The 9489-nt window shown below is 43.2% G+C and overlaps 1 protein-coding gene across 1 annotated transcript in view; it reads left to right on the top strand.

Moving 5' to 3' along the window:
• The window catches only part of Dnah14 (dynein axonemal heavy chain 14), a 196983-nt gene that overhangs the window by 162308 nt on the left and 25186 nt on the right, over window positions 1-9489 (top strand). Inside the window, exons 71-74 of the mRNA XM_028789300.1 lie at window positions 2120-2356; window positions 3789-3874; window positions 5807-5963; window positions 7206-7416. Coding sequence (XP_028645133.1) covers window positions 2120-2356; window positions 3789-3874; window positions 5807-5963; window positions 7206-7416 — 691 coding nt within the window. The remainder of the gene's footprint in view (window positions 1-2119; window positions 2357-3788; window positions 3875-5806; window positions 5964-7205; window positions 7417-9489) is intronic.

Genomic DNA, 9489 nt, shown 5'->3' with positions numbered 1-9489 from the left:
GAAAAAAAAGAAAAAAAAAGAAAAAAAAGAAAAAAAAAGAAAAAAAAGAAAAAAAAAGAAAAAAAAAAGAAAAAAAAAGAAAAAAAAAAAAAAAGAAAAAAAAAAAAAGAAAAAAAAGGAAAAAAAAAGAAAAAAAAAAGAAAAGATCTCAGATCAGAAAAAAAAATCTACCTCAAGTAGTGTTTTTTAAAAGAGCACCGAAGTGAACGGCTCCTGCTTTCTCACTTAAAGCATGCTATAAGGCTGCACTACCGTTGAGTAACTAGGTCATGTTCACATGAAAACAGATAAATAAAAGTCTCCCAGCACCCACACTGGGCAGTTCACAACCACCTGTAACTCCAGCTCAAGGAGATCTGATGCCCTCTTCTGGCCTCTGAAGGCAACTGCACTCTCTTGCATGTTCTCCCACACAGACATGCACATATATACATACATTTAAAATAAAATTTTAAAATAAAAATAAATATTTAAAAAAAGAAGTCAATGCCATAGAATAAAGAGCCAGAAATTAACTTTCATATATTTGCATTCAATTATTGGGCAAACTGAGTGAGCATATATAAAAGCCTGAAGTTGAACTTTATCTATACCAAATACAAGCATCAAGTCTAAAGGGACTAGAGATTTAAGTGTAAGGCTTGAAGCTATAAAAGTTCCAGCAGAGGAAGACAATGGCTCAGTTGGCAAAGTATATTCTGTGCAAACATGAGTGACTAAGTTCAGACTCTCAGCACCCACATTCCAAAGCCAGGTACAATTATGTGTGCTTATAGCCAAGCTCATCGGCCAGCCAGTGGTACACACATACACACACACACCACATACACATGCACACTCACATCCATACATAGCATACACGATACCACACATACATACATATATACATACATACATAGCACACACACATTCATTCTCTCTCTCTCTCTCTCTCTCTCTCTCTCTCTCTCTCTCTCTCTCTCTTTCTCTCTCATACTTTTTTAAAAAGTCCTAGCAGGTAACAAAGAAAAATGTCTATGTTATTGGTGTTAGTTACTAGTATAAAACACCTAAAAGAAATAATTTCAGGAAAGAGGAGTTATTTAGGTTCACACTTTCAAGGGTGTTACACTTTCAGGGGGTGTCAATCTGAGGATGAGGGCAGGGGCTTTCTGGTACAGCTCATTCACATCCAGTGGATCAGGAAGCAGCAAGCCTGGGCTAGAACCAGAAGCAGAAGCAGAAGTGGATTTTCACTGTTAAGACCTACCTAAACGTCCCAGACACAGCTGCTGGCTGAGGACCAACCTCCACATGTGTGCCTGTGAGGGCGCCGGCTGTGGCACTGGCCTCTAACCTTTATGTGCTTTACGGACTTTATGTGCCTTATGTGCTTTATGGTGGAATTGTAAATATGGAGAATAGAATGGCATTCCCCCAAAACGTTAAAGACAGAAAAATCAGTTAACTCAACAATTCCACTCTGGGTATATGGCCAAAGGATTGTGGCCAAATCTGGAGGATATGTTGGAAGTTGTATTCATAGCAGTATGTTTATGATAGCAGACATGTGTATGCAGCCACATGTCTGCCAGTGGATGAAGGGGTAAGGAAATTTTGACATTAATGCAATAGGAATGGAATTTAAAAGAAAGAAAATCCCATTACATATTAGAGTTTTACTGAGCCTCAATGACATTTGTTGAATGAGGTAAAACAGTCACAAAAATACAAACACCACTCTATGAGGTGTCTGAGGGTGGCAGTTTACATAAACAGAATAGACCGTTGGCCACCACAACTTGGAGGAGGGGAGTTGTATGTGACTGTCGAATGGATGTACACAAAACTGGGCTCCGTGCCGAAAGGGTTAAAATGGTCAGTGCTGTCATTTCTCCCATAACAAGACTTATGCAGTTAGTATGTCTGCCTATCATGTGCTGGAGAGAGAGCTCATGGCCTCATGCATGCCAGACAAGCATCCCGCCACTCAGCTGCATCCCCAGACCCTCTAGTTGATATTTGGATATGAAGGGGCTCTTTGCTCAACAACAAATGCCTGTCAATTATCTCCTCTGTAACAAGTCACTAGAAGGTGCGGGGTTTCTCTGTCCTGTGACTGGTTTCCCTTCTCTGTTAGGTATATTTGAAATACGGAGAAAGGAGCATCTCCAGTGGGTGCCAGACCTGAGGTGGAGGCAATGCCAGTACATCAGCAACCAAATGGAGCCCTTCTCCCTTCTGTGCAAGTCACTCCTGTCAAATGAGCAGCAGTGGAATGCCTTCAGGGACTCTAAGGCTGTGTACTCTCTAATAAGCAGGCCTTTCTTCACAGATGTGACTTCACCTCGTAAAAATCCGAGAGCAGCAAAGGAGGGTAGGGACCCTTGGCTCTTTAACCTAACCTCACCAAACGTGTACATGCATGTGCAGATTTTCAGTGTGTAAAGATAGATCATGAGCCTTGTGCGGTAGTGCACGCCTCTAATCCCAGCACTCGGGAGGCAGAGGCAGGTGCGTCTCTGAATTTGAGGCCAGCTTGGTCAACAGAGTAAGTTCCAGGGCAGCCAAGGCTACACAGGGAAACTCTGTCTCAGACAAACAAACAAACAAACCGAAAAGATAGATCCCACCAAATGGAAGCAAGGAACTCGCTGTGCTCTGCACGGCACATTTGAGTCTGGGCAAGCCTCACAATTTCCTTAGCAAGGGATTTTTACGAATTTCACTGTTTAGGTGAGACGCTGGTGGGATTTCTGACCTCTGGAAACATTAAATATGCCAGTATATCATTACAGCACACTGGGTGTTTCTGAATCTTGCATTTGAGGAAGCTTTCATGGATTCCTCATTTTGTGGAGCAGACATTCATTCTAAAAGTAACACAGGAGCTGAACACACAGCCCAGTAGGAGAGCTTCTGCCCAATATAGCAAGGTACCTGGGTTCAGTCCCTAGGACATAAAAAGAAAGAAAAGGATACCCATGAAAACCACAGTAAGCCCAGGGAAGAGCTGCACAGGAAGTGGGTCTTTAAGGGCCGCCATTTGTCATAGCTCCTACTCTGCTTTCTGCTTTGAACTCTGTCCTCTGTTTTTCTCGCCCCCTTTCCCTATGATAGCCCCCACCCCAACTTTTTACCTTGCAAAGTGCACCAAGTTTACTCACTCATGATTGAACTTACACACAGCAAGAGATTATTTTTTAAAAAAACAGAATATTAGTACATTCAAATGATGTTTTTATATCATCCAAGTTGTACATAAAGTTAGCTGTTGGGGAAATGCCAGGGAGGCAGAGCACACAGGAACCACAGCTGTGGCTGAAAGCAAGGCCTGGAAGCATCCTGCTTGGAAAGCAAGACTATCACCAAGGTAAAGAGAGTCCATGGGACAAACCTCTGCAAATGTAACATTTAAGTTTTCAAACTTGTTGCATCTTGTTTGAGCTTCTGTGGGTTTTCATTTTCCAGTCTGTTTAAGCATGGTGAGTAGAAATCTCTTATGTATACACTGACACTTGAATCAGTGCTGAGGCCCGACTGTGGCCTTTGCCCCACATCCTCCTATAGCTTTTGTATCCCATGGTTACATCCTGAGCCTCCCAAGTCCCTCCTATCGCATCTCTGCCCACCACTTACTTCCTGGTGAGGGATCATTAGTGATGTCCCAGATCCTAGGAACAACACTCATTTATTTAGTCTGCCATGTTTCTTTCCATGACTTTATAATTAAATTTGTATTGTAATGTATTGTAGCAGCACAACTGTCCTGATGCTAATTTCATTCTCTTTCTCTTTATGACATCTAGCAGAATTTCTAGATGAAAACGATGAAATGTTTAACCCTATAACTTTTCCTTGGGAAAAACTCACTCAATTCCAAAGGCTTATCTTGGTAAGATATGCTAAGTCAAAAGATTAAGATAAGTTTATTGGTAGTTTAAACCCTCAAAATTACTTTTATAAACAAAATATACTTGACTTCTGAAAGCCAAGGTGTACTGAGCCTTAGTGGGGGAGGGTACCACCCTGATGCTCTGTCGTGTGGTGACCATGCCTCTCATTCCTCCTCCTCCTCCTCCTCCTCCTCCTCCTCCTCCTCCTCTTCCTCCTTTGTGTTGTAATTACAGGAATAGAACCAGTCCTTTAGGAAGAAGGCAGCAGCTGCCCAATCTGGTTTTGACTGGTAATGTGTCTGATTCCTGGTGTTAATGTCCAGGAACATATAGGTGACTCACAGCTAAATCATAGTTACCAGCATGGCACTTAAGGGGAGGGGAGGGCTTTCTTCTTCCATGTTCTTTATTTAGGCTGCCAGAAGAAGCTGTGACCCAGATAAAACATGGGTCTTCCCTCCTCAAACTAAACAAAAGTCCTCCCCCCAGATGTGTCTCACTTTGGGGTTTTAGTTAATTCCAAATGTAGTCAAGTTGACAACCAAGAACAGCCACCACAAGGGGGAAAGATGGTGGTGAACAGATAGGTGCATCCAAAACTTTCCCATGGGTATCTTTGGCTCCTTGTGAAAATTAATTTGGAAAAAGGGAGAATGAAATCTAATTCACCATAATGTTCTTTCTTCTGTCTTCCTCTCCCTCCTACCCCTCAAAAACAAAGTCTTTGAGATTAAAGCTCACCCAAATGCCCAAAAGTTCATTTAAAGACAGGAGGGGCTTGACAGTGGCAGTGGGTCAGGATCTACTTCAGAGCCTGAGTTCTGAGCAAGGAAGCTGTCAGACCAACCTGATGATTTGGTGGTGGTTTGAATAAGAAAGCCTCCCGTAGGCTCATCCATCTGAGTGCTTAGTCATCAGGGAGTGGCTTTGCTTGAGAAGGATTAGAGGGTGTGACCCTATTAGAGTGGGCATGGCCTAGTTGGAGAAAAGTCCATGCCAGTCCCCCACCCCACCCCTGTCCCTCCCTCCCTCCCTCCCTCCTTCCCACTCTGCTTATTGATCAGGGTGTATCTCTTAGCTACTTCTTCAACACCATGCTTGCCTGCCACATACTTTCCAACATAGCGGATTAAGCCTCTCAAAATATAAGCAAGACCCCAGTTAAAGGATTTATTTTTATAAGAGTTGCTTTGGTCATGGGGTCTTTTCACAGAAACAGAACAGAGACTAAGGACACTGACTGACCAGATCACTGCCTTGTTAACTCTGTGGGAGTCTGCCGTGAGAGCCCAGATTCCTTATGTGCTTCCAACTTTCATTTTTCAAAGTATATATGTTCTACATTAAACACAAATTTTCCAATAGTTGACAACATTTCACTTTGGAAGATAGCAACTTCCCAGGTTCTGCCTAGTCCATTCTCAGTCTCAGATTCAGATTTGCCTCTCTTGCAGAGACACCAAACTTGCTCAGAACATATTTCATGATCGTTCTGTAAAAATGTCACATAAGTGACTTGTGTATGAGGCAGTCTTCACTGCGAAATTGTGTGCTCACTACATGTGTACTATATGTGCGCCCAACATGATTCACATGTCCACAGCTCTCTGTCTCACTTAAACTTACAGACTGGGCCATTGTCAATGTCTTCCAGTTGGATTATCTTGGGTCTTCCAACTCCAAACAATTTGAGTTCTTCTTGCTCTAGACAAGAACAGCAGAAAATGGAAGAGCTGTGTAGGGGCCACAAGGTAGCTAAGGATGGGAGTGAGGTGGTAGGGGTGAGGATACCCACCAGTGGTCAGAAGACCCCCTCCCTCCCCAACAGCATACCAGGAAACTCTAGCTAGAGCTCTGATTTCATTTTTACCTCTGGGGATAGCCTCCTGAGTAGATTTTAAGCTTACCTTGTCTTCCCTTTTCTTTTCCAGATTAAAATTCTTCGGCCAGACCGTTTAGAAAATTCAATAAAAAAATTTATCACTGAAAAAATGGGAAGTGAATATATCCCCAATACTACAGTTAATCTGAAAGAGTCATTTAGCGAATCTACTGCTCAAACACCACTGATCCTCACCCACTCCTACGGTGAGCCATCACTGAAGAGGGAAGCTACCATGCAGTTCTGGCACCTCATAGACTGAGGGCTCCCGCGCCCTCCGATAATCCCAGAACTCATGAAGTGGGGACAAAAAGATCCTAAGTTCAAAGTCACCCCATCTTTGAGGATTTTTAGGCCAGCCAATGACACATGACCCTGCCTGGAAAAACAGCACCCCCTCCTCACAAAAAGGGGGATGTGGAGAAGTAAGCACTCTGCCCAGTTCCTCTGTGTTTAAAGCTTCATGTCTTTCTAGCATATCTGAAAAGGGATTTAAGCTTTAAACTATATTAAGGATAAGTCTTTCTAAAAACATAAAAGAATCAAGATTACAAAATGTATTGGAGTTAATTCTCTTGGAGAAAATACCTTGAAGCACATGGTATTCTTCTGAAGTTAGGACTACCCCTTAGATATGTTAGCCCTTTCAAATCACAGCGGTCTTTACTTCTGTAGTGCAACATGTTTATTAGGGTCGCTCAGTCTGTCCCCACACCATGCTCGTTGTACTTGGCTCACAAGTTTTCTGGTTCCTGATTTAAAAAAAGCAAGGGGTGACTATGGGAAATAGGTTGTGTGTCCCTCTAACTCCCACCTCGGTTGCATGCCTGTGCTCTGCAGGCCTTCAGAGAGCCTTCCTTCAGTTTTCTTCAGGTCTTCACACACTGCAAATCAGGGGACTTTAGAGTTTCTTCTCACCCCAGAGGCTTCCTCACCTCTTCGAGGTACACCTGTGAAGATGCCATCTGTTCACTGGAAATGTCCCCCACCCCCATTCAACAGCAGGAGATACACTCCTTTCTTTAGGAGCTAGCTAAGGCTTTACAACACACCTTACCTAAGACTCCTTTGCTGCCCAAACCTGTGCACACAGTTTGCATGCTCACATCTAGTTTCAAGAATGGCTTTTTTAAAAGCATGATGTTGTAGCTGGGTTAGTAGGCATTGTAAGCATTTGTGGTGTGCCTCACCAAAGAACGAAGGGACAAACAGATACAGGCATGACAACCAGCCACTCATCCCTCTGAACATGAGCTGCTACCATTCTCAGATATTAGGAAACTTGCATTATAGGTCAACAAGCAGCAGAGATAAACTTTGAACTGTGGGCTTAAATTTCAAAACCTGAGCCATTCTCCTCCAATGACCCCTCCTCTCAGCAGCCCCCAGCAAGTGTAGGATTGCATTGTGGACGGAATTAAGTAAGCTCTCTCCATATTGTTGTGCAGGGATTGACCTCAACAATCTTCTCCTGAGATTTGCACAAGAGGTCAAAGGAACGACACCTCAGCTGACCATGATTTCTCTGGGCCGAGACCAGGCAGCCAAAGCAGAGGAACTCATTTTTAAGGCAGTGGGAAAAAAGCATCAGTGGGTCTTCCTCCAGAACTGTCACCTCGCAGCATCCTTCATGCCAAGACTCACTGCCATCATAGACTCGTAAGTTCCATGTTTGTCGGCCTGAGAGCAGATTCATCATCCACTCTGTGAAGTCACACTGCAAAGAGCAATGTGTGCGTGGCAGTGTTGAGGCAGTGAACTGGGCCACTAGAGAACACACAGCCACCCTGAAAACCTGCTGAGAGCCCACTGGCTTTGCTTTTCTTCCTCTTAAACACCTGCTCAGATTGTATTTCCCATCTTATTTAGCATTACCCATGTACAGATTGATGACATGGCTTTTAATATTTTACATGACAGCAAGCAGCAAAGCACAGGACCTCACGGACAGCTCTCAGCAATGTTTCCTGAGTGGCCTGTCTTTAAGCTGCTCCCACGTTCCTCGGCTGCCGTCACCAGGAAGCTATACCCCGGCTTTCAGCTGCAGTCACCCGGAAGCTGTACCCCCATGGCACCAGCTCACTTGGTTTCCATAGGCTCAGCCTTCTTGCTTGCAGTATTTTGAAACTTGATTGCTAGAACTATAAGGGAAAAGTCAGCAATGCGTGAAATTAGATATGTTTTAGCCAATTACGTTCTACAGCTTTTTCCTCCTGTCTTTTACTGTCCACCTCACCTGTGGGGCCAGTAGTGCAGAGCAAGGGTGTGAAGTCCCACCTTGTCACTCTTAGCTTTGAGTATGTAAGTGGTTTGCTTAGTTATATGACATTCCTAGATGTTGTCTTTGGGAGAAGACATAGTTATCTGTGCCATGTCATGCACTGTCCATTTAAGATACTTGTAAGCACGTTCTCTTTGCCACTTCATGATAGGCACTGGGGACTTAGCATGGCCAGGTAAACACTGTAGGGTTTCAGAGCACCATAGCCATGAACTTGCAGGGGGACAGCAAGAAGAACATCCTCTGGGGTAGTCAGCCAACTCTGCTGGGTTTGGTTTGGTTTGGTTTTCTTTTTCTTTTTCCTTTTTCTGTGTTTGTTTGTTTGTTTGTTTGTTTGTTTGTTTTGAGAAGAGAGGAAAGAATTTGGATTGAGGAAATGGGGAGGATCTGGGGAAAGTTGGAAAAATAGAAAGAATGTGGTCAAACTATATTGTAAGAAATTCTCAAAAAATAAAAATTTTAAATGACTATTCCTAGGTTTAGGAACTAAATAAATATGTTCATGGTATGCTGCTAAGAAGGAAAATAAGAAGCTAGAAATAATAGGTACACTGTGATATTTTTATTTAAGAGTAAGAAAAGAGTCACGTTAAGTGGAATTACAGGTTATTCAGGGTGTTCTCATTTCTGTTTGTATTTCAATGGTGGGTTTGCTTTTATTATTTTGGCTTATTCTATAAAATGTGTGTGTGTGTGTGTGTGTGTGTGTGTGTGTGTGTGTGTACATAAGCATGCCACAACGTACACGTGGCAGACAGAAGACAACTTTTTTAAATTCCCTACTTCCAGGATGTGGGTGCTGGGGATCAAATTCAGGTCATCAGGCTTGGTGGCCAGGGCCTCTATCTGACCATCCTGACCCCCTTTCACCTTCTCTTCTAGTTCTCGTTCTTATGATTAGCTCACCACTCTTCCTACATTCACGCATGCATTTTCTTCTCTGAGTTGTCTGTTTGAAAGTTAATAGCAGTCACTTGCCCCCTCAGTGCCTTGCTGTGCTTGCTCATCTACTCAGCAGCACTTGGTCCTGGTTAGCCTGCTGCTCGCTCAAAGTATCTTTTGTGGTAAAGAAGAACTTTCTGTCTAGGTTCCAAAACTGGTTTCTGCTGTGTGTGGTTGTCTCTCTTTAATCTCCCCTAAAATGGTGGAGATCTTCAGTCTGTCTTTGTCTTCCTGTCTCTGATGGCACACCCAGGTTTGTGGTGGGTATCCTGCAATCCACAGGATACATGCACCCAGGATCGTCTGAATGCTGACACAAGACAGTACACTCACCTGAAATATTACGGTGGATCTGGGGTTTTGTTTATGTGGTTGGTTGGTTGGCTGGTTGTTTTGTTTATGTGGTTGGTTGGTTGGTTGTTTTGTTTATGTGGTTGGTTGGTTGGTTAGTTGGTTGTTTTGTTTATGTGGTTGGTTGGTTGGTTGTTTTGTTTATGTGGTTGGTTGGT

This window comes from Grammomys surdaster, unplaced genomic scaffold, assembly GCF_004785775.1.
Source record: "Grammomys surdaster isolate TR1022 unplaced genomic scaffold, NIH_TR_1.0 125808, whole genome shotgun sequence".
Taxonomy (NCBI): Eukaryota; Metazoa; Chordata; class Mammalia; order Rodentia; family Muridae; genus Grammomys; species Grammomys surdaster.
The sequence above is the reverse complement of the archived record's forward strand: the minus strand, read 5'-3'. Positions and strand labels throughout refer to the sequence as shown.